At 55.1% G+C, this 24,872-nt stretch overlaps 1 protein-coding gene across 1 annotated transcript; it reads right to left on the bottom strand.

The window, feature by feature from the left end:
• Positions 1–1,544: 1,544 nt before the first annotated feature.
• On the bottom strand, positions 1,545–24,278 carry VIL1 (villin 1). Its single transcript, XM_032857206.1, has 20 exons — positions 24,207–24,278; positions 19,581–19,666; positions 19,186–19,260; positions 18,169–18,365; positions 16,757–16,865; positions 16,506–16,616; positions 14,908–15,110; positions 14,724–14,802; positions 14,453–14,551; positions 13,630–13,783; positions 13,000–13,100; positions 12,774–12,911; positions 12,011–12,169; positions 10,898–11,077; positions 10,252–10,397; positions 9,683–9,827; positions 9,025–9,213; positions 6,788–6,856; positions 5,574–5,714; positions 1,545–1,857 (listed from the first exon to the last, which is right to left on the bottom strand). The coding sequence occupies exons 2-20, from the start codon at positions 19,653–19,655 to the stop codon at positions 1,744–1,746; spliced, it is 2,484 nt and encodes an 827-aa protein (XP_032713097.1). The 5' UTR covers positions 19,656–19,666; positions 24,207–24,278; the 3' UTR covers positions 1,545–1,743.
• Between the last annotated feature and the right edge of the window lie 594 nt (positions 24,279–24,872).

Here is a 24,872-nt window from a genome sequence, read left to right as displayed (position 1 = left end):
TCCTTCTCCCCATCTTGCTTTGCCACTGAGTAATGCTCCCTAAGTAGTACAAAAGCTAATGGATTTCTGCCATCTGATGTCTTTTGAATGCAGTACTTCAAAATCCTAATTTTGTCTCTGTTGGTATGTCTTATTAACATCTGGAAAACATACAGATTTTATTGGAAAACTACAGTTTGATAGGCCTTGAGAGTTTTGTGACCATTCTTTTGCTGTTGTCACCGCACTCACGGACTCCTTTACGGCATGCTTGATTACTGGACTTCTGGCCGTCTCTTCCGTTGTAGCATATTTATACACAGTAAGTTTTTCTTTCCATGTGTGCTATATGTCTGAGGTTTTGAAGTTTTTAATAAAAAGTGTGCCAGTATAAGTATAAGCAGTTGATTTTAGTAACATTGAACTTTTCTTAAAGTACATTAAGAGGTTCAAAGTATAGGCATGTTCACTGGTGAAACAGTAGAGGGGATGCAGGTCTGGATCAAGACCCAGGTTCAGAAGGTCAGACGCCAAAACAAGAGCAGTCCACCGACCTGGCCGGTTTCGAGAACAGAGGCAATACGGGGAGTGAGACTACACACCTCCTGTCCCCAGGTTTCCCTCCCTCTCGGACCTTGTCCTTCCATCCCAGTTCCTCTGGCCTGTTGTCAGTGTTGTTTACTTATGCTATAGAGAGGAAAACAGAAGGAAGGGTCCTACACTTTGCCTAATTGAGCCACTACCAGATTTGCTGGCAGCTTTGGCCACATTATTTGTGAGGTGATTTTCTTTCTTTGTGTTCAGAGTGACTTGATTCTGATTCTTTATGTTGTTCATATGGAGCGGCACTTTATCTGTGTTTTAGCAGAACTGTTCCTCTGTATCCTTTACGGTTTTTCCTTGTTTTTGTTTTCCTTTTTAAATTATGCATAGAGTTTTCTGTGTGTGTGAAATTAAAGCCTTTATTAACCTTGCGTTGGTTTGACTGTTATTTCTGGAAAGGACTTATCCTTGCAGACACTTAACCACCGTGTGTTGAGGTTGTGAAATCACTTTCTGTTGGCTTTCCGACTCGACTTCCATGCGGCACCATTCCACCTTCAAGGAAATGGAAGGGCAAACCGACAAATGGCCTTTTAGGGAGCAGAGGTTCTGGATAACGGCTTGGAAACTCGGCATTGGCCTTAGCTAAGCTCTTTGCCTTATTAGTACCAGACCGGGGGTGAAATGACCTCCATTCTGGACCCAGTGGGTGTGCTGCTGTCGCTGGAGACCGGTTAGTGTTGTGAAACTTCCTAACAGGGCCCTTTCCCAGGCCATTCAGCTCTTGCAAAGGAGGGCCCTTTAACTTCTCGTCTAAGTCAGTGAAAAAAAAGCCATTACTTGGGGAAAGATGTGAAACCACAAAATGCTTCCTTCCACTCTCATGGCTAAACATCAGTTACAGGAGGGAAACCTAGGGAGTACTCCTCAGAATTAGGATGTCCTGTGGAGTGTTCGCTCTTCTCTAAGAAGGGAGGCTCTAGAAGAGGATGGTCAAGAGTGACATACCGCGCCAGAGTCGAAACAATGCGACCACCTGTTTAAGAGCTGAAATTGGGACGGCAGTCTCTTTATGGAGGTACCACTCTGGAAGAGTAGAGCGGTTGCTCACAGGTAAAATTTCACTTCAAAATTAGTATAGGGCTAATATACCAGTCATGAAAACAACAAAACTGCAAGCAAGGTAGGGAAATGCTCGCCAACCACAACTGCTCTCGCTTCTCAAAACAGGCCTTTTTCTTTCTTGAGGTTTTGTTGCTTCCATCGAGGGAGGGCAGAGAAGGCAGTGGGTGTCATCCCAAAGGCCTTGGTGAAATCCTCGATGGACAGGTGTGCCTAGAAGAAGAGGAACCAGAGGGCAACGGTCACATTCCCCACCTCAGGGTTTACAGGCGAGTCCTGTAGGTGTGGCATAGCAATCACCTGAAGGACAGGGCAGGTAATGTCTGGAGACCCCGGGAAGAGACGGGGAGAAGCCAGGTGGCATGCTGAGCTCCAAGAAGTGTGATCCCTGAACGTGGAACATGATGAGCATGAAATAGACTGAGCTCCAAGAGCACCCTAGCTCTGCAAAGGGAATTGGGACATTTGGCTTCGCTTGGCTAGGGAATTCGCTAGCTTTGAGAACGTCTTAGTTTTCCTCTCTTTGAGAAAAATCTTCTCTGTAATGCTTTTACGGGGATGAAAACAGTATGACTCATGAAAGGGTACTGGAAACAAGGTATCTTTTTCATCTGTCTGTACTCAGTAAACCATGACCCTAAGCGAGAGGATCCTTCTTCCTTTAAGTCTGGCCCACAGGGTAAGCAGATGAGCCAGGAAGGGAATCTGCCCAGGTCTGAATGTTTGAGACCCAGTTGCTGTCACCACAGGAAGGACACCCAGCTCTGCTAGCGAGAACCATGACCCTTGGGAGGGCCTTGGCCCTCCTGGGCCCGCCTTGCTGGGGATCTCGGGAGCAGGCTGGCCACCCCAGCACCTGCCCCAGCACCGCGGGCCCAGAGCAAACAGCAGCCTAGCTAGCGTGCAGATACAGCCGGGGCACTTGCAAAAACCCCTGGCCATTCTGAGCAGGAAACAACATATTTGGGTGACTTCTACCAGCTTCTCCCAACCTATGAATGATATAGAAGCTTGGCTAGCACAATTCTACCTTTCTACTCTTGACTTAGAGATCAGGACTGGAAGACAGCTTTCTAAGCCAGGCGTCTGTATCTTTCTCCATTAGATGAGGGGAGTGCCTGAAATGACCTTAGCCCCCCAACAGGTGATACTGCTTCAGGCAAGCCAGGTATCCTCAAGGCACACTCAACGTGAGAACCCCAAGAGCATCTCCCAGCTTTCATCTCTGCTCCCCAGGCACCAAGAAGGTAGTTAGAGCTATGGGTTTCTTTTCAATACGAGCCCCCTCCCGCCGCCCCAGGACAGTGTTTGATCCAGCTCTGCAGAGAGGCGGTAACTGAACAGCTCAGACAACCTCTGTAGGTGGACTGCAAGCTCCGTCTCTAGGTTTGACTCCCCCGCCCCCAACCCATTCTGTCCTCAAGTCCACTGAGAGCCCTGCCCATGGCCCCAGGCAGAGGGGAAGAGAGGAAGGGGGAGGGGTTTGGGCATCAGTGGGTGGGGAAGAGCTGACTGCCCCAAACCAGTTTGTAGCAGAGCCCGGGCCCAGGTCCCTCACGGCTGGGGCCCAGGTCCCTCACGGCTGAGGCCCAGGTCTGTCTCTGGCCCCCGCCAGGCTGGCTCCACAGCTTGGCCGAGACTTCTGGACTCTGACCCCGAAGGTGGATAGCAGGAACTGCCCATCCCAGTGGACTTGTATCTTTCCTCTTGTCCTGCTCTAGGACTCTGTGGTCCTGCCAGCTGATTACTGGCCTCGCCCATACCCATATCCGCCTCTCTGTGGCTTACTCACTGATACTCAAACACCCAGATTATCCTCTTGCTACTGCCTGCAGCCAGACCCAGCACCCCCACCCACCCCCCACCCCATTCCCTGTCGCTGGCTCCCCTCCTACTCTCTCCACTCAACATTGACCAACAGCTCTCCCACAAGAACGTACTGGGGCGCCTGGGTGGCACAGTCGGTTCAGCATCTGACTCTTGGTTCTGGCTCAGGTCATGATCTCAGGGTCTGGAGATCAAGCCCCACTCCTTGGGCTTCGCTCTAGAAGAGGAGTCCCTCGGGATTCCCTTCCCTTACCCTCTGCCCCCCCCTGCACCTGCACTCGCTCGCTCTCTCTCTCTCAAATAATGAATCTCTTAAAAAAAAAAAAATCAGCAACAGACTACTGACTTTTTAAAAAGATCTTAGATTTTGTAGACTGTCTACCACGATGGGGTTGTCTTGATTCTGTTGGTCCCGGTCAGAATTCACCATGCGTTCAGCCTCCTCTCAGTCACCTGGTTCAATGACACTGGCTGCACCGCCTTTTAGAAACACATCATGCCATGTGACTCGATGGGAGCGGCAGGACTCTGAGGACCGGGCTCTGGCTCTGCCTCGGCTGCCCCGTAGCTAGGCCAGTCACATCAGGCCAGTCACTCGCCCGCCCTCCAGTTTTCCCAGGCGGTCATAACAGCTTACATTTACGGAGCACTTCCCACTACAAGGTGCTGGGCAAACAATATTCACAGCATCACTGTTACAAAAAGTATGTTGGGATCATCCCCACGTTCCGGCAAGGACACAGATGGGTCCATCCGGGAGAGAATGCATGAACATGGCCGCCAAGGTGAAGGGCAGGACACAGATGCTCTCGGAACAATACACTTAAACATATATGGAGCCCAAACCCGTAACAGACTTGTTGGAGAAATCGGGCATCTCTCTTCTACAGATTCCTTAATTCATTAGCAAGATTTCTTTATGGTTTATCATACCCAGAGCACATTGTCTCTCCAGCCCCCCCATGAAGCTAGATTTGTCACCCATTTTGGATTTTCCTATAGTGGGAGTGAATTTTGGAAATGGGTGTTTAACAAGCTCTCTTCTTGCCACACTCTCTCTGCACAAGTGACACACGTGGGTCTGCAGCCGCAGCCACCAGGAGGACTGCACGCTGGCTGGTCTCTGCCCCGGCAGGTCTCTGAGTAGCCTGGGCACCAAATATGCCTCACCCCGGATGTCCCCACGTACCTCAAATGGCATGGCTACCGCCAAACTCACGGTCGTCCCCCTCTAAGCTCAGTCTGACCCCGGGTCTTTTTATCTCCAAAAATGATTCCCTTACCTCCTCCCCTACCCACACACCCTTCATCCAGTGTCATTGACTTGACCTCCTAAAATTCCTCTAAACCACTCCCCTTCCTCTACTCCCCCAGCCACCACCTACCTATTCTAGATTACTTAAAAATAAAATCTTTATTATTTTTTGTTAAGTTTTAAAACTTTTTAAAAGTACTCTCAGCACCCAACATGGGGCTCGAACTGACAACCTCGTGATCAAGAGTCACACGTCCTACCAACAGAGCCAGCCAGGGGCCCCTATTGTGGTCTTTTAAAGGCATAAACCTGACTGCCACTCCCGCCGCACCCCTGCTTTGACCATAATGGCTCCTGTCCACTTTCAGGACAGACACCTCATTCCCTAACGGGGCGTAGCAGACCCTGCTCCATTAGGCCCCCGGCCCCTCGGCCTGCTGCTCTCTGGCTCCGCACACCACAGCCACGCTGCCCTCTGTGCCCATTCCCTGCCTCCGGGCTCCACGCACGCTGTCCCCTTCTCCGGGAATAATCCATTTTGCCTGAATAGTTCCTGGTCACCTTTCAGAAGGAAACCTCGGACTGAGTCAGCTTCCTTCTTGGAAGACCCTTCACCGGACCTGTACTTCACCTTTGTGGCACTTATCATCACTGAAATGAAATCATAGTGTAATCAGGGTCCTTTGAACCCTCTGTCCCCACTGAGAGGTCCCCTCATGGGAAGGAGGGGACCAGATGTGCTCTGTTTCCCAGCACATCCCCAGCACCTACTCACCTAACCAACGTCAGTGTTGTGCAGCCCACGGCCCGCCAGCTCTCTCCACCCTTCCCTTAGAGGCCGACCTACCTCTTTCCTGCTGGGGTCCACCCCCTCAGGGAGCTCCTCCACAGGCTTGTTCACCAACTGCTCCAGGGGAAAGATGGGTAGAGGCCCAGAAACGAGGTTGCTGTTCACATCGAATGTGTCCAGCTTAGAGCTGGTGATCTCCTAGGGAAGAAAAGGAAACCACTGGTTCATTCTGCGGGTTTGGAGCTCCCTCCCAGGCTGCCTTTTTTCTCCAGGATCGGCACTGATTCTAGGGCATCTCCTTCGAGAAGCCTTCCGTACCTGCCCCCACCTGCCCATACACACACTCCTCAGAGCACAACACCTGCTTGACCTGTGAGCTACAACTTGGTGGTTTGTATCCAACCAGAGCCCGTGGGTCCGAGATGATTATTTCGTTCTATGACTTATGAACTTCTCTCCATGGCTTCCCACAGATGTTCAAGGTCCACCTTGGACGTTTATGACCCTCTTTCTCTTATCTGTTATGACACTGTCATCAGTAAATTCCTCCAGCCTTGTCCTTTCCGTCCATGTTTTCCTGCCTACACCATCGGCCCAGTGAGAAGGGTTTATTGGCCGCACGGGGTACTCAGCCTGCGGGTGGGGCCCAGGAAGCAGCCTCATCAGCTGATGACCCCATGTGCCTGTGAAACCTTGTTCGGGACACATTTCTACAGAGTCTGCTTGGGGCTCCTTCCCCTGTGAGCCTGTGAACTTCCCGAAGGAAAGGTTTTGCTTTCAGAGTCCCATAACCCTGCGCCCATGGGCTCAGTGCCGTTCTGGTCACTAATTGAGAGACCACAGTTTGCCCCTGGAGAAAGGACCCCAGGGGTGACCACAGTAGACAAATCATTCCTTCTTGAAGTGGACGAACTGTGTCAAATTCCCTAGCTCTTCATTTAAAACAGGCATATTCCTGGGCTCAGCCTGATTCCATGCACCAGAATTGGGGGGACTGAGAGGGACTTTGGGATCCGTGTTTTAACCGGCTGTCCCCACCTCGCTCCTGGCTCCCATCACCGGGACAGAGGCTTTCTTATGCATGCTCAGACTAGCACACGGAGCAGAAGAAACAGCTGGAGGCCTTGAAGTTCAACAGGGAGAAGCACTTCTCTGAGCCGGTGGGGGTGGGGGGACCCCGTGGAAAGGGAAGCCCAGGGCCCAGCTGTCTTTTCTGGAAATTTCTCAACTCCCACAGGGTTGTGTCAGTTAGCCGCCTGCCCCGTACTCACCACAGTGATCTCATCCCAGTCCCTGGAGTTTCCAAGCTCCGCCTTCAAGTCCTCATAGGATTTGGTGTTCTGCACATAAACCCAATTACAAGTTAGACCCGGCTCTCAGCAGAGGGCATGGCAGAATTTTCTTCCTTTCAGGGGGTTGAAAGAAGGTTGGCCTCAGGCCTGGGGTGAAAAGGGGCGGAGGGGGGCTCAGGTGGGGACTGGGGCAGGGACCCTGAAAAAGGAGGCTGAATGGTGAGGGTGGGGACCCACGGGGCTGAGAGTCAGGAAGACCCTGCTTGGCCCCACGCAAGGACGGAGTCCGCCTTCAGAAGCACGTGCAGCCTGGAGACGCTGCCTCCACCGAGGAGGCTCTGGGGAACATAGGGGCAGCCTGGAGAATGGGGGGCTCCTCCCAGAGCCTGGAGGAGTCCCTGCCGCAGAGGGCTGAAGGGAGTCAGAGGAACCCTGGTTCCATGAGGAACTGCATGTCTCTATATGTCCAGGGCCTGGCCCCAAGCCTGGCGCTTGGCCAGCAAGGGAAACCAGCACAGATTGGAGGGGAGGGAAGGGCAGCCAGAGCTTGGGCCCAGGGACCCTGAGAGGAATTTAAGAAGTTCTGACAGTTAGATTTGCAGCCTGGAGACTTGTTTAATTTATACTCAAGACTTAATCCAGCCCCTCAAGCCCTGAACAAATGCTTTCAAAAAATGCATTTGAGGAAATTCATCTAAGCTCTAATTCCCTCAAATCATCTGTTACGCACTTTTGTGCACCCAAAGCCACCTTTGGCCTTCCTCCTTCCTGCAGAAAACTCGCACGGGCTTCCGCCTTGACGACCTGCTCTCTGCCTCTGTCCAGGGCCAGTTCAGGAGAACCGTGTGGAAGTCTTACTGTCCCTCAGGTAAGGTCCACATATATGACCCACTTTGCTTAGAAGCAGGTGCCAGGGAGACACTCGTCCGTCCTTTAGAACTGACATGTGTCATCCCCATCTGGCTTGAGGATCCACCAACACTGTCCCAAAGAAATTTCTACAACGATGGAAAGGTTCTTTCTCTGACCTGGGGCCACTAGCCATAGGGAACGATGGTGTACTTAGCTTGGGGCTTGTGAGAAATTGAATCTTTAATTTTAGCTTTATTTATTTGAAAGATTTTATTTATTTATTTGGCAGAGAGCTGGCAAGAGAGGGAGCACAAGCAGGGGGAGTGGGAGAGGGAGAAGCAGGCTCCCCACTGAGCAGGGAGCCTGATGCAGTGCTTGACCCCAGGACCCTGGGATCATGACCTGAGCCAAAGGCAGATGCTTAACCACTGAGCCATCCAGGTGCCCCATTTTGTTTAACTCTAGTTAATTTAAGTTCAAGTGGTCAGTACAACTCTTAGCAAGAATATCCATCAGCTTTGAGCTATATCCAGTGCTCAAGAAAGGCAGGGTCATGAGCCTGGGTTTTTGATAGACTTTTTTTTTTAAATAAATTTTTATAAAATAAGTATTTATTTATTTGAATATTTATTTATTATAAATATTTATTTATTTTATAAAATAAATATTTATTTATTTGGCAGAGAGAGAGCGATCACAAGTAGGCAGAGAGGCAGGCAGAGACTGAGAAAAGGAAGCAGGCTCCCTGCTGATCAGAGAGCCCGATGTGGGGCTCCATCCCAGGACCCTGGGATCATGACTGGGACCCAAGACAGAGGATTTAACCCCCTGAGCCCCCCAGGCACCCACGAGCCTGGGTTTTTTTTTTTTTTTTTTTTAAGGATTATGAAGTTTGATTTACAACTTTTATTTAAGTTTGGTACATTTTTTTAAAAAGGTTTTATTTATTTATTTGTCAGAGAGAGAAAGAGAGAGCACAGGCAGGCAGAGTGGCAGCAGAGGCAGAGGGAGAAGCAGGCTCCCTGCCGAGCAAGGAGTGTGGGACTTGATCCCAGGACGCTGGGATCATGACCTGAGCTGAAGGCAGCCGCTTAACCGACTGAGCCACCCAAGCGTCCCACAAGCCTGGGTTTTTGATCGACTTCCTTCCCTCTTCCCTCACCAGAGGGCTTCATGGACTTAATACAGTCTGCCTTTTTATTTGAGGCCCCCACAGGCCCCTTTAAAAAATCTATCACTGGTCGTCTATCACAATGAATAGAAGAGCCCGGAAGTCTGCCCTGCCCTTGGGGTGTGCCGTGAGCAGCCTCCTGGAGACGATCCTGCTGGGCTAGAAGGATTTGGGGTTGGGGGTAGTCACTCACATTCCACTTGAAGGGATCCCACGCCAGGAACCAGCCTGTGAAGGTGGGGGGTTCGTGTCCCTGCTTCACCACAATGATGGGGGTCTCGGGGTCACGGCCGCTGGGATGGGTCTTGAGGTACTCCTGGGCCGTGATGGCTGCGGCTTTCTTCTCCTCCTCGTTGGCATGCTTCCCAATCCAGAAGAAGACCTGTGGGGAATCCAGAGTTCCGGCAGACCTTCCCGTGCTCCCTGGCCCACCACGCTCCACCTCGTTTCCAGCAGGCTCCAGTGACCAACAGTGAAGCTTAGTGACCTTGGGCAGACCCCATCTGGCCTTGACTTTGCATCTGGGACATGAAGAAGTTGGACAGACGCCCTCTCCTTGGAGACGCTACCAGTGCGGGACTCCTGACCTCTCTAGAGCCTCAGACCCTTAAAAACATGCTCTTGCCACGTGAAAGAAACAGGGCTTTGGGGAAATACGCTGCACATAAAGCAAATTACAATTCCTCTCTACCTGCCTCCTTCTTCCTTAGGCTCTTGTTGTCCAGGGTACTACTCCCAGGACGAAAGAGGGAGCCAAGAGAAGGCCAAACCTTACCTGTCCATAAAGTCACTATTTCTTGGCCCTGGGGCTTGAGCTGGTGGGAAGGGAGGGCCCCAGGCCTCAACCGTACCTGGTCCCAGACATCGAGCAGGAACACATCATCCTCTTCCAAGTCATCCTGATTGAAGTCAGGGATTTCCGTGGCCAGGAAGCGCCCGGTCTGGTTGGAACATTCAAAGAGCCGGGGGGCGATGGCAAGAGTCTCCTCCTTCAGCCTGCAGGATGCAGAGAAAATTGTGGCGGCAGGAGGAAGGTGTCGAGAGGAAGAACGGAGGACACAGGACTCTGACGCGGAAGGCCCAGCTTTTAGGAAAATGCTCTTTTTTCTGATCATGCGAAAAGCGGCCCCCTCCTCACACTCTGTCTGTCAAATAAAGAAATAAAATCTTTTTTTTTTTTAAGATTTTATTTCTTTATTTGACAGAGATCACAAGCAGGCAGAGAGGCAGGCAGAGAGAGAGGGGGAAGCAGGCTCCCCGCCGAGCAGAGAACCCGATGCGGGGCTCGATCCCAGGACCCTGGATCACGACCAGAGCCGAAAGCAGAGGTTTTAACCCACTGAGCCACCCAGGCGCCCCAATAAATAAAATCTTTAAAAAAAAAAAAGGCAAACTGGGGGCAGAGACACCCCATAGTTACCTCTTGGTGCTGGCGTAGGGAGCCTTTCCACCCAGGGCTACCCAGAAGCTGGCCGGCTCCTGTCCCTCCACCACCACTTGCTTCTCTGTCCTGGAGATGTTGTCTGAAACCATCTTAGCCATCTCGCGCTCGTCCCCACTACAGCCCTGGGGAAAGGGAGTCAGCTGTGTTGGGGGAGACCATCTCTACGGCCACGGCTAACCCCCTCTTCCACCATGTTTACTGGCCCGGAACTCCTGGGTCCAAGAGGGCCCCTCCTGCCTGGATCAGGACCCCAAGCACACCCTTCCTCTGTCCTTGACACTCTGTAGCACACAGAGGGGACAGGAGTCTGCGCTCTCCTTACAGGGCAAGAGAAGACATCCAAGAAGATGAGATCCAGCAGAGGCAGTGACAGGTATGGGGATAATGGAGAGAGCCCCAGACACAAAGACAGACCAACACTGGGACAGACAGGGGTGGCTGAGACAAACAGAATGAGAGAGACTGAACCAGGCATAGAGGCAGTGAATGTGAGGGGGGATGGAGACTGGCTCAGGGCAGCTGGGAAATGAGCCAGAAGGACTTACAGGCCAGGGGCTCCCCGAGGCCTGGGGACCCCCTAAGACCCACTTGGCAAGGGGAGGCCCCCAGGCCCTGCACACACCTTTCCGCACCACAGGTAGCAGCAGGACTGGGTCTTAAGGATGAAGACGTCATTGGAGTTGAGGGAGCTGGCCCGGGGTTGGATCTCAAAGGCCTTGGTGTTGTTGGCACTGGTTCCCTGCACCTGGAACAGCCGGGTGGAGGGCACTGGCTCCAGCTGTTTGGCCCTCGAGGTGCCTCCCTGCAGAGAGAGCAGTGGGAGCAACTTAGTACAGACCATGGAAGATTCTGGAAAGAGGCACTGAGAACAGAGTGGAGGAGAGGCTGGGTGGGGTGTGGTTGCACCCAGATCCTCTGCCGCATCATCCCCAGACTAGCCTTTCCAAATGGTCACGGCAGGCACTCCCCTGCTCAGACACCTTCAATGGCTCCCCATTGTTTATAGCTAGAACCAGCTCAACACTGCCCTCCCAGACTCACTCTGCTCTCTCCAGACCCTCCGTTTTATCTCAGCTAGGCTTCTCCCTGCTCCGTGTCACGGATCCCCTCCTCTGGGCCCTCATTTTACCTCTGCCGAGCACCTCAACTCTGACCCTCATGTCAAGAGCCCCTCCAAACCCCACCTTGGGCTCAGGCTCAAACTCTCTGCCTGCCCCAGATTATTGTATTTACACTCTGCATTGAACCACATGGTGCCTCTGGCTGTCCTCCACTCTCCCAACAAGACTGGCAACAGGAACACAGGAACACAGGCCTTGCAAGAGGGCTGCAGGCTCCTGGGCGATCGAGAAACAGCTGATTTCTTAAATGAGTGCAGATGTCTGCTCCATTGCGTTGGAAGGCACGGATGCCCTTGGGACAGACTCACTGTGGTGCCTTTGTCATGCAGAGGACTGGGTGTGGGTGGCGGGGGTGTGGGGGGGGGCGGGGGGGGTGTAGACAGAAATGGACTTGCCCATGCTGGGCATTCCTGTTGCATCCTGGTTCCTATGGTGTGGTGGTTTCTACTGCCAGTACCACATGGGGGATGGGGCCTCACACAGTCCTGCCCGTGGAGGATGCGCTTCACCCCTGGGCACCCCCCACCCCCGCCCCAGGCCTCCTTCCCCATCTCCTGATGCCCACTGGGCCGCAATCGTGGGTCCTCCCAGGCGCCACGGGCCAGCAGCCACACCTGGTAGACCACCATTCGTCCCTTGAAGATGGCCAAGAGGTGCGGTGGCTCCTTGCCCATCGGGACCCGGATCTGGACCGGTTCGTTGTTGTACTTCTGGTCCAGGATGACGGCTTGATAGGCAGAAGCTGCTATTTCATCCTGGCTGGCCTGGCTACCCTGGGGACAAGCACGATGGAAGCTGGGGAGACACAGTCGGCCCTAGCCCTGAGCCCGTCCCCAGCTGCAGCTACAACTCCATCCCTGATTCTCACCTGGCCCCAAACCCAACTGTCTGCCCCACCAAAGAGCGCCCTGGACATAGCCAAAACCCAACGTGACCCAGACCCGTTTGATCCCAGCCCCACACCTAATCCTTTCCCAGCCCCCCACCAACCCTAGCTCGCCTGCTACCTCGCCCTTAACCCCAGACCTCCTCCCCTTCTTACTCAGGGGAACACCAAGGCTACCATACCACTCCCTCCAGCACCCTAGCATCTCCCTGCACACTCACATCTGGACCCAGAAACCCACGGTGCTTTGAGCAGAGGAAGGGAATTTCTGGAAGCCATGGAAATCGGAAGGGAGACTCCAAGAACTCAGAGAAGGGGCAAGGGTCATGAATGGGGGTACCCTGTGCCCATGGGATCTCATAGCCAAAGCACTCCCAAGATGGAAAAGGGGTGAGGTCCCCATCACTGGAGGTATTCAACTCAAAGCTGAGGGCCGCTTGGAGTGGGAGCTGAGCTGGCCCTGGTCCAGACAGGGAAGGGTAGGACCTAACCTGCCAAATGTAGAGCAGGTAGTGCTTCCTCTCGCCGATCAGGTAGGTGTAGAGGAGCAGGTAACAGTCACCCCCGTAGAAGTGGCCTAGCCACTTGGAATCCACTGGCACCAGCTCTAGGTCCTCAATGCGCCACACCTGGGGCCATTGCCAGGCCAGTAAGAGGGCAGGGACTGGTTCTGCCAACCTCACCCCACCCAGCCCCAGCCTCCTGCCCTCTCCATACCTCCACCTCTCCACTCCCGTCGTCCACCATCTTCTGCTGGGCAGCCACCTGAGGCTGCACGTGCATGGATGTGGCATCAAACTTCACCTGTTCCACTTTGGCTGGAGGGGGAGGGGCATCAGGACACCAGCTGTCAGCAGCTGAGGTCCCCAGGGTCTTCACAACAGCCCTGAGTGATGGCTACAATTCTTAGATCCATTTCACAGATGGGGAAGCCAAGGCTAGAGAGATAGGAGGTCTTCCCAAGGTCACAGAGCTAGAGAGTGGCAGTTACAATGCAAACCCCCGTCTCCCACCCTGAGACTCGGGCTTCACCATGGCCTCCCTGAGGGGAGGCCTCTTCCTCCAGGGGCCTGGCCCTGAGCTTGCCTCCAGCAAATATTGTCTGGTGAGACACCGACGCTGTCTGGTTTCCAGGGAGACAACCCCATTCCAAAGGACAGACAGGTGCTTCTCAGCTCCCTTTTTGGGACAGCTGAGTTTACCCGTGTTCCCTCGTGCCCCCACCCTATTGGGGGAGCCCAGAGCCGAGGGGGGGGGGCGCACATGGAAGGGGTGTGTCTGGGAAGCAGGCAAGGAGGCAGGTGTAGGCACCCTCCGAGCCCACTCCTGCCTTGGGCTGGTCCTCACCCACGGAGCCCAAGGTGTGGGTTTTGCCCAGGCCTGAAGTCTGGTTCGGCAGAGTCCACTTCTGGAAGAGCTGCTGAAAGACAGCCGACTCGGCCCCATCATTCTGCACCTCCACCTGCGTGCTGGGTGGGTACTGCTTTGCTTTGATGAAGTTCTGGGAAGGAAAAGGTCTGGCTGGGACTGTGTCCCTCTCTTAACCCCCACAGGCCCCCAAAAGCAAGCCACAGCCTAGCTCGAACCCAACCAGACCCAACCACAAACCTACTCCTGGTTCCCAAGCCCAAACCTGAACCTGGCCCCAGTCCCAATGCTGACCCCAAAGCTAAACCCTGCTCTGGTCCCAACACGAAAGCCCCAAAGAGATCCCAAACTTGAGCCTACCTCAATTCTAACCCCAATCCGCAGCTGCCATCTCCAACCTTGAGCCCAGCCCCCATTCTAACGCTGAGCCCAAGCCAGCTAGGGTTACTGAGTCTAGCTCTAATAATGACCCCAAACTCTGACTTGGCCCCAGCCCCCTGGCCAACCCACTCCCCACTTGCAGGAAGGCCAGCCGCCGTTTCTCCCTCCTTTCTCTGAACCAAATTGAGGTGGGAGCTCATATCCTGAGAGGGGGCCCCCGGGTTGCCTGGAGCCTTCCCCCCCGACCCCCGACATACAGAGAACCGTCAAGACGGCTATGGAACTGACCCTTAGCACCCCAGCTGGGTCAGGCCCAGAGCTTTCCAAGGCCTCTGCCTGGTGCTACACCCAGTCTGACCCCACTTGCCCCTCCCTGCTGCGTCTGCTTCTGTCCCTTCCCCTCCTGGACCCCCATGCCCACCAAGGCTTGGTTCATGGCTTCCGTCCGCTCCTGGGCATTAGCATTCTTCCCCTTCCACACGTAGATCTTCAGTCCCCCCTGGTCCAGAATGTAACAGTCCTGGTGGGGAGAGAGAGACGCCGCATGGGAGCCCAAGCCTGCGGGCGGTGTCCAACCACAGAGCTGCTGGGACCAAAGTGGCTCCAGCCCCTGGCCGTGATCCTGCTGGGGGGATTCCAGGCAGCGTGCAGCGGGATGGGAGCTGGGGCTGGGGGTCTCCACATTCTCGCACCTCGTGACTGAGCAGGTCCTGGGTGAGTGGCCTTGTGGCGACTTCTCTAACCACCAGCTTTCCCTCCGAGTCAGACACGCTGCAGGACAAAGGCACAGCAGGGTTGGGGGTGCAGGGGTCCCACAGCCCAGCCCCCAGAGGGATGCCCCGTGGCCACGAAGAGCCCAGCTGGTCACACACTCACTGATACAACTTGAGGGCGGCCTTGACCGCGGGCTCCACCACGTCGTCGGGCACCGCGGCCTTCAGGGACCCCCGCTGGCCCAGCACATGGTTCATGATCTCCATCAGCTTCGGGGACTCCTTCTCACTCTCCCCATCCACCACGCCCACGTAAGTCCGCCCACCCCGCTCCTGGTCTCGGATCTCCTTGGCCAAGGTCATGCCCTGCAGGGAGTTGCCCAGTGACCCGTGAAGGCCCCGGTTGGGGTGGGGGGGGCAGGCGGGAGGGGCTGCAGCTGCCCCCCCAGCCGCGCCTGCAGAACCCAGCCCCCACTCCAGCACCCCTGGGACAAGACATCTGTCCTGCCTGCACCCCCCCGTGAGGTCACCAAGTGAACCCCATTTGGGAAAGCAGGTTTCTTGTTGGCAGGAGGTTGTTTGGGGTGTACTTGCTGGGCCTTCCATTTTGACGTTGCAATTTGCGATTTTACTTCACAGCTGGGGACAAAAGCGGAAGCCTGGATCTCGGGGGCTCCGCCTCTTTGCCCCAGCATGAGCTTGCATGTGCACGGACACACACACGTGCATCTCCACGGCCTCAGTGTGTTCACACGCATGTGCACACACACTCACACCCTGGCTCCCCCTTCTCAGTCTGATGGCCTCCGCTCTGGGGACTGGCATTTCAGCCCCCACCCAGCCCCTGACCCGGGGCTTCCTCCTACTTCTGTCCAGTGCAGCTCTTCCCTCTCTTCTCACTTTCCCAACTTCCATGATAACCCGTTTTAAGACACCCCAAACTGAACTTGATCCCCCTCCGCCCCTGCCCCCACCCGCCCCGATCTGTGTCTCCTTTCCCATTTCAGGCAATGGGACTGCGTCCCCTCCATGGCACCCAAGCACAAGGCCTCTCTCTCCTTGGCCCCATCGGCCACACAGGTAAGGCCAGCGGATCCCTGCTTACTGTCCCAGGGGCCCTGCCACCTCTCCCATCCCCATCTTCACACAGGTGGCTGCTGGCTCCCTGACTGCCTGCAGCCCCACCGTACCTCTACTCCCCCTCAGAAGTCAGGATGACCTTCAGAGCTCCTGGGCACCAGGAACAGACCCCAGCCCTCTCCTACGGCCTCCTGGCCACAGAACATGCCCCAAGAGCCAGAGCGAGATCTCTCTCTTCTCCCAGCTCCCTGCAATCGCCACCCTGCGCCCTCCCCACCCCAGCCACTTCTCCCCTGCCTTAGGGCCTTCTCCACCCCACCCCACCTTCTCCTGAAAGCCTTCCTAGAACCCCCAGTGCCGCACACCCACCCCTCACTTCTCAGCTCCTCTCCCCACTCAAGGGCCGGCTGGAGGCCAGCGCCAGGGCTCTGCCTACCTCATTTACGCTTGGCACGGGGCCCACCCCGCAGCAGGGCCGTGTTACACCTCCTGGGTGAGCCACGGGAACACATGCGAACCCCCACGGAGACTCAGATCTACCTTTGAACACACTGTCCAGGGCAGTCAGCCGCGAGGGGCCTGGCAGAAGTCTGGCGAGTGTGGCCGGCAGGAGAGGCGCGGGTGTGAGGGACCACGCGAGGGCAGAGTGCAGCTGGGGAAAGGGCTAGTGCTGGGGCTCACCCTGAGTCTCTCCATCCGGTTGCTCTCCGGCCCATTCCACTGGATGATAATCCTCCCCAGGTCCAGGAGAAAAACATCCCCGCAGTTGAAACTGTTCCAAGACACCTCCACCTGGAGGGCCACAGGACCCCTCCGCTCAGATACTTGCCCCAATCCACGTCTCTTCCCATCCCCACCTCCCATCCCCTCCTTCCGCCCAGGCTGGGAGGGGAGACAGGAGGCCCTGCCCCAGGGCCCTGGGCGATGCTCACCTCTCCGGCCACCACATTCCTCTTGCCCTTGACGTGCAGCAGCCGCCGGACCTCGTAGGAGTTGGTCTCCACGTGCTTCATGCCAGAAGCCACACCCCCCTTCCGGATCCTGAGAAGAGAGGGAGTTGACCCAAGGGAGGGAGTGGCTGGGAAGCGTAAGAGAGCCCAGGTGCAGGGGCTCAGCCCAGCTGAGGGCGGGGCCCCAGATTAGGATGAGGGGCACAGGTGCCTATGTTGCCTGCTCTGAGGCTCTCCCTCTCCGGGTCATGGGAGTGCAAGGTCAGTGTTCCGCCTGCCTGTGCGTGCCTTCTTCAGCCTTCTTAAAGTTTGAGTCCTAGATGCCTCACTCCCCATCCTATGTAGTCCCTGCCCCGCAAAGAAGGGCAAATGGTGATGTGGATTTGTGGAAGGACAGGACAGGACTTGGAGGCCGGTGTGTGTGTGTGTCTGTGCTGCGGACTGAATTGTGTTTCCTCTCAAACTCCTTTGTTGAAGCCTTAACCCCAGTGTGGTGGTATTCGGGGATGGGGCCCTTGGGAGGGGGTAGATTTTGATGAAGTTTAGTAGGGGTCCTGTGGGTGGGTCTCCATGATGAGGTTAGCGCCTTTATGGGAAGAGACACTGGAGAGTTTGCTCACTGTCTTCACCATGGGAGGACACAGCGAGAAGGTGGCCATCTGCAAGCCAGCAAGGGGTCTCTCACCAGCAACCCAATCACCTGACCACCTTGATCTTGGATCTCCCAACCTCCAGAACTGTGAGAACATTAATTTCCGTTGTTTAAACTACTTATTCTGTGGTATTTTGTTAGGGCAGCCCAAGCAGACAAGAGAGCTGCCTGCTCCAGTGCCCGAAGGGGTGGGCTGTTGCTCTAAGTGTGGGAAGAAGAGGAGCAAGACAAAAGGGAGGGGTGGGGACTGTGGCTCAGCAGAGAGCTTCTGGCCTATCCTACTGGTCAGTTGCAACTTGATCTTGACTGTGTGTTTCCACAGGAAAAGCCCAGAGTCCAGAACTTTAGGCTTTTCAAGAAAAGCTAGCAATCAGAGTGTTTAGTGGAAAGTGCTGCTTTAGGGAATGGAGGAGCAAGTCAACTGCCCATGGGCCAGAAGGAAGACTTGCTGCGATGTCCTGGAAGGCCTCCTTTGGCACTGAGCTCTCCAGAATGTTCAAATAGGAGTTGATCTGCAAAAATTCATGGTGCACAGACTTTCACAACAGCCTCTGGGGCAGCTAAAGACACTCAGAGGGATAGACCAGGGATGGGGCAGCAGCATAAATGGGAGTGGGGAAGCGGAAAGAGCAGAAGTCTCCAAAGGCCCATGGTAGGTCTCCCTCAGAGGCTCTCCGAAGGCCCCAGCTGGTCCCCTCCCGCGCCCTGGCCCCTCCCCGCCCGCAGCGCCGCCCATCCGTACACCAGGCCCTGTTTGAAGTAGCCTCGGAAGGCCTCGCTCTCGTTGCCCTGGACCTCTCGGTGCTGGACAGCCCGGCCCTTCAGGAAGTCGTCCATCTGTGTGGTGTAGATGGCAGCTGCCCCTTGCTCATCCTGGGACGAGGCCTGACCGATCCAGTAGTGGATGTCATAGGACAAGTTGCTGCCCGTCTTGTGGATCTAGGGAGGAGAGGGGATGCACGGTGTGCCTGAGGCCCTGGGCTCACAGACCCACCTGCTTGCTGCCTCCCTGCTCTGCCAGGTTTCACACACACCTGGGTCCCAGGGGCGGGGGTGAGCTTGGCAGGCGGGGAAGCCGGCGGGGCTGGTGGTCAGGAGCCTGAAGGACTGCCCCCCGCCCCGCCACAGACTCTCTGAGACCCTCGAGGTCTTGCTCCTCTCATCTTGGAAATAAGTTGGTTTCATGAGCAGCATTTCCCAAGGTGAGGTGTGTGGGGGGTGGGGGGTCAGAGGCCTGTGAGGCGATTTGGGGGGAGTAAAAATGCGCGTAGGAAAGGATTAAGTAAATATTCTAGAGCTACTTTCCATTTGTGACCTGGGACCCTGCCTTCCACTCATCATCATCATGATGGGGAGTTACATTTTTGAATAAGTGGATTTAAATGTGAAAAGTGAGGTAATATAAGGACAAATAGAAATGCCTTCAACAGTACAGGTTGTGGCAAAAACCCAGAAGGTGAGACGAAGGGGACTGTGGATGTCGGAAATGTGGTAGGGTGACGTCCTACTGGCTCAGACGGTCCCCAGGGCTATAAATTCAAAGAAGTTCACCTCTGGTGGGAGCTCAGGGAGCCAAGGGCAGGGCGAGCTAAAGGGCTACCAAAGGCTGGGGCCCCTGGGCACACCTGGGGAATGCTGGCTAGGGGTAAAGCCCAGCCAGCTCTCCTCTCCCCACCCTCAGCCTCAAATTTCCTCCCTGATGCCACAGAGGCCCTTGCTCTCAGCTCAGCCTCTCCCGTGTCCGCGCCCCACCACTCACAGCCAGGACTACGTAGCAGTCACCGTCGTAGAAGCTACCGAAGGTGCTGGAAGGAACAGGCACCATCTTCATGGCCTAGGGAGAGGAGGGAGCTCAGAGGGGCCATCTTGGCACCCCCAGAACCCCCAGCTCTCCTGCTGCCCTTGACCCCAGGGAGAGCTGGGAGAGGCAGAGAACCAGCAGGAGAGGGGCCTGAGGAAGCTGACCCAAAGAATGGATGTGACAATGGGAGGAGGAAAAGGAGGATAGTAGGAGGAGGTCTGAGAAGAGAGGAAGGCAGCCTTGGGGATAGGCACCAGGGGCTTGCGCCCCAGGAAGGCAGAGTAACCTCAGGGTCCTCCCTTCCCTCAGTCCACCCCAGCCTGCAGAGCCCCCAGCACCCCGGCAGAGCTCACCTCGATCCTCCATATCTGCACCCCTGGGGTGGTGACGTTGAGGGAGCCTTTGACCTGGTCACTCAGTTTGGTCATGGCGGAGGAGCCTAGGGGACAGGGAGCAAGGGCTGAGAAGCTGGGAAGGTGCTTCTGGTGCATCTGGCGCTGCCCTTCCATCCCAGGCCTGGAGAGCTCCTCCAGACAGCTCCAGCGGGAGGCCAGGGCTCAGGGACTTGGGGAGGCGAGGGCTTGGCACTCCACCCCCGCCCCAGCTGGCTGAGGGCAGAGTCTCCAGTCTTCCCCCGACCACACTCGGATCTTGTCACTCTTCTGCTCAAACCCCTACCCGACTCCCTATTACCTAACTGATTAACCCCCCACACTTCAACCTACCTTTCAAGGCCCTTCTTTAGCCCCAAACAATTTTTCTAATCCTTTGGCTGGGGAAAAAAAAAAAATCATGCAGGCTTAAAGAAAAGGAAAACAAAGAATAAATAAATAAGGGCCCCAAAGGGTATTCACCCAAAAGAAAAAACAGGTGTTCAAACAAAACGTGCATTTGGGATTCATAGCAGCTCTGTTTACAATAACCAAAAGGAAGAAACACCCAAATATCCATCAACAAAAGATGGTGTATATGTATATATATATATATATGGCTCTCCCACAAGGGAATATTATTCTGCCATAAAAAGGAACGAAGCGCTAATACAGGCTGCAACACTAATGGCCCTTGAGAACATTAGGCTTTGTGAAAGAAACTGGACACAAAAGGCCATGTGTTGTGTGAGTCCCTTTATATGAATAATCCAGCACAGGCAAATCCATGCCCACAGCGAGTGGATCAGTGGCTGTCAGGGGCTGGAGGGAGGGGCAGAGGAGGGCCTGCTAGTGGGCACAGAGTTTCCATTCAGGATGATGAAAAAATTCTGGAACTAGACAGTGGCGCTGGTTGTAGCAGACATCGTGAATGTCCTGAGTGCCCCGGACTATGTCCATTAAGGTGGTCAAAATGATGAATCTTATGTGTATTTTACCATGATAGGAAAAAGTATATGCAGCAGTTTCATGTTCCTTCCTAGCTATCCCCAAACACCCCTCGCGGTCACTGTTGTGGTGGTGCTCAAGGTCTAGTCCCCACAAGGGCAGAGACCATACTGAGCAATACTCAGTACTGAACCCCCAGCATCTAACACCATGGGGGCGCTTTGCAGAGTGGGTAAATGGATGGATGGATGGATGGATGGGTGGATGGATGGATGGGTGGGTGGATGGATGGGTGGTTGACAGAGTGAACTCTCCCTGTGTGAACCAGCCTTCACCCACTGAGCTGAAAGAAACCTTCCTCCCCAAGCTTCTTTTATGGTATCTTCTACGGCTCATTCTGTTTTTACCTGTGGCTCTGTGCCCTGCTGCAGGGGCTCGCCAGAATCACCTACAGAGCTTTTAAACAATATCAGTGCTTTGATGATGCTCAGGTCTATCCCCAGGGACTCTGATTTAATTAGGCTGGGTGGGGCCCAGGCACAGGTACTTTATTTGCTGCCTTTTGGGAAGCAGGTCATGGGTGTTTTTAAAGCTTTCCAGAGAGGGGTGCCTGGGTGGCTCAGTCGGTTAAGGGTCCAACCTTGGTTGGGCCCAGGTCATGATCTCCCCCATGTTGGGCTCCATGCTCAATGCAGAGTCTGCTTGAGATTCTCTCTCTCTTTCTCTCTCCCCGTCTCCCCTAACCCTCCCACTTGGTTGGTCTCTCTTTAAAATACACAGTAAAATCTTTAAAATAAAGACTTCCCCGAGACTCTGATATTAGCCAGGGTAGAGATCCGTTTGTCCCCCATTACTCTCATCCCTGGTTTCCTGACTTTCCCTGTCAAGCTGAAGGTCACCCCCATTCCCCACCAAGCCCACCCCAGCCTGCCACAACCTGTCAGAGTTGCCCTCCAAGAAGACTCCTTGAATGCTCCTGGGATTGATGACCAACAAATGAAAGGTCATGTGGCCCCAAGGGTCAGGCTTCCCATGCTGACAGTCTGGAACTTCCTTATCTAATCTCTCATGGCACCTTGACTCTGAGTCACCTCTCAGAACGATGACCTGGTCCTTTACTGCTGGGAAACACCCTCTTCTGAGTCCTGAGGGGTGGGTGATCTCTCTCCCTGTCATTCTGGAGTTTGGGGCAAGGTCTCCCTGCCCAGCCTCTGATTAGCACCCCCTCTGGCAGCTCAGAGGACCAGGTCCAGTCACCAGCACTGTGTTTGTTGGAACCCCTGGTGCCTGGGTCCTGTCCAGTGCCCCTGTGGGCCATGGCCCCTCTCTGAGGCATTTCTCAACCCACAGAGACCGCAGGTTCCCAGGACTCCTGGGCCAGTAGGACCAGTTTGCGTACAAAGGAGAAAAAGGTTTTCTGTGTTACTTCATTTTCCACCTTGGTCTACATCTTCCGTTCTCCGAGACAGACTCTTTGGCACTCCCCGACTGAATGAACATGAGTCCCAGTTCTTCATCTAGGAATGGGGGGAGGGTCAGGTCAACTCGATGACCTCTAGGGACATGCTCTGATCCTAGGAGTGAGCAGCAAGAAGAACTGACAGTAAACAGGAGGAGGCACTTCTTGCCCATTGGATGAGTGGAGATTTGGGGGAGCAGGGACTTGGATAAGCCTCCCTCCCTAGAGGAAAATCAGGATTCGGGACCTCCTGCAGCCTGAACTGGGAAGTGGGAGCCTCCACTGGGGTGGGGGGCAAGGGGATCCTGAGGGGTGTGGCTCTGAGAGGTGAGCTCATGCTCCAAAGTTACCCTCCCAGATGCTCTCCAACAGCTCCTGCTTTCATCCGTGTTGGTCCGAGCAGATGCCTCTGCACCCCAGCCCGGGTGAGCCCTCCCCTGAGAGGCTGTCGCTTCTGATCTGGTAGGAGGATTATGGGCTCCTCACTCCCCCCATGCCCACAGCATGGCCCCAGGTTTGGGTATGCACTGCCTCGTCCCTCAACCGGAGTTTGCTGGCTGCCCCCCTCCCTTCTGGTCCCCAGTATTCTCTGCCTCCTACTTGAGGAAGGGTACCTTTCCTCCCATGCCCCAAAGTCAGTTACCTGTGCAACACCCTGGACCCCTTCCTCTCCTGCCCCTCTGTCCACCTGAATGTTTCTCCAGCCTGCCCCCAACGCGCCCCCTGCCTCTCTCTGCTCACTCGCTGCCTTCTAGTGATACTGGACTGCTTGCTTGCCTTGGTCCTCCCAGGCTGCTTCTCCCCCTCCGCCTATGTCCTTACCCCTGCTCTTCCCTTTACCAAATGCCCTCCCCACCTTTCCTCACATGGCTAAATGCTACATGCTCCTCTAGACTCAGTTTAGTTCTTATTTCTTCCAGGAGACCTTCCCAGAATCCTCAGGCTAGACCAAGGGCCCCTCCCAGGGGCTCCAAGGCACCCTGGACCCATGCCTCTCTTGACCCCTTGACCACATGGTAATGAAAGGATTTGTTTCTAAGTCTGAGGTCTCCAAGGTCAAGGACCTAAACAGTGTCATCTGTGTAGCTCCCCAGCTCTTAGCACATAGTAGATGCTCAACAAATGTTCCCAGGGCTTAAAGTCAGAACGATGGAATGGAAGGGGTGGACCATGTTGGACCCCTATCGGGAGATAGGGCTCCTGCTCCCCCAGGTCCCATCTTTCCTTGCTTAACTGCCTCCCCGTTGTCTTCAGTGTTCCAGCTTCAGAGACCTGTGGGGAACTGTCACTGCTCTCAGTCCCCAGTCATGCTCTTATGAGCTAGACAGGGATACGGCAGGCCCTAAAACCCAGGACAGCCTCCTGCTTCCCCAAGCCCAGGAGAGCGGGGAGAGAGGACACCCCCAGCGTCCCAGCCTGCAGATTCTGTCCCTCCAGACCTGGGATGCCTTCACAGGCTTTCTGGGAAGGGGTGGACAGATGTCCCAGGATTCTGGTCTGGACTTGGCTTCTACCTCCCCCACTACCCACCCATTTCAGCCACCATGGCTGGTAAGGCCAGATAGTGGGTCCTGGTGGAGGGGAGATGGGACACAAGCTCACGCCTGGGGGGCCAGGCATGGATCAGGGCCAAAAGGGCCCTGCCAGTCACCAGCCCCCTGCCTCTCTCTGCCTTTGTCCATTCAATTGCTGATGGCTGTTGCTCACACCCGAGGACCCAAGGGCGCCGAGGCCCCAGCAGTGTCACGGGGAATGGTAGCACAAAGAAATAAATGGTTTCAGATAAAGAACAAATGGGCAGAGAAATGGGGTGGGGCAGGGGAAAGGGAGGCAGAGTGAGGTCAGGGTGACTGGTCCTGGTTTGCCCAGGAGTGTCCAAATTTTAAATCTCAAAGTCCCGTGTCTCCAGATTGTCCCCATTCAGAGCAATCGGGATGGTTGGACACCTGAGGTGAAGCTAGCATCAGGTGCGCCTCTGAATGAGCAGTTGTCTAGAGTGGAAACTGAAAAATTCTTTCATTGGCGGCCCAGGAAGCCGCAGTGTGCTTCCTGCTCCTTCCAGACGCTCCTGAAAGCCAAGCCCCTCCCTCACCTCCGCTCCAGGGTGCTAAGGAGGCCCTACATTGCCAGGGAGAAGCCAGGACCCCTGTCCTGTCGTCTCCCACAGCCTGCTGTCCCAGTGTCCCACAGGGTTGACTTACCTGTCCAGGGGAGGCAGCTGCCACCTGGGAGGTCTCTGGGAGTTGTGGCAAGCTGGCTGCAGGAGAGCGACCTTTGTCCCTACCACCCCCCTTCCTCTAGGAACTGCCTTCACCATATAAGGGAAGATAGGGCCCCAGAGAGAGAGAGAGAGAGAGAGAGAATGGGTGAGGGGGTGGGGAGGCAGGTGCCCGCCAGGTCCCTGGGAGCTGGTGGAGCCCAGCGACAGCCTGACAGCCAGAGCCAACAGGCCCCACCCTTGGCTGGGCGTGAGCAAGCTTCCAGGAATAGGGTACTTCTGCCCAAGGCTCATGGCCTCACTGAGCAAGGCTGGCATGAGTGGCCAGGGAAGGCAGGGGAGCCTGGACCCTTCCTCCTCCCAGCGCAGATGACGAGGCTCGGCAGTCCTCCCTCATTCCCTGGGAAAAAGGCTCCTAGGGCAGGTGGTAGGGAGGAAGGCCCAGGGATTCACACCTGCGACCCCTCCCAGATGGAAGGGACCCTGGCACTGGTACAGGTCTCCTTCACTCGGCGTGCCACTTACTCAGAGGGGGCATGGGTGCTCTTCTTGCCCACCCCCTTCCGGGGCACTGACTCCACCTGGCGTGTTTATTAGCTGCCATAAATCAGTGCCTTTGGACTCTGCCACTTTCTCCCAGAAGCCAAGG

Source organism: Lontra canadensis, unplaced genomic scaffold (assembly GCF_010015895.1).
Source record: "Lontra canadensis isolate GAN:19392208 unplaced genomic scaffold, GSC_riverotter_1.0 scaffold13, whole genome shotgun sequence".
In the NCBI taxonomy this organism is placed as follows: domain Eukaryota; kingdom Metazoa; phylum Chordata; class Mammalia; order Carnivora; family Mustelidae; genus Lontra; species Lontra canadensis.
This window is presented reverse-complemented; position numbering and strand designations above follow the sequence as displayed.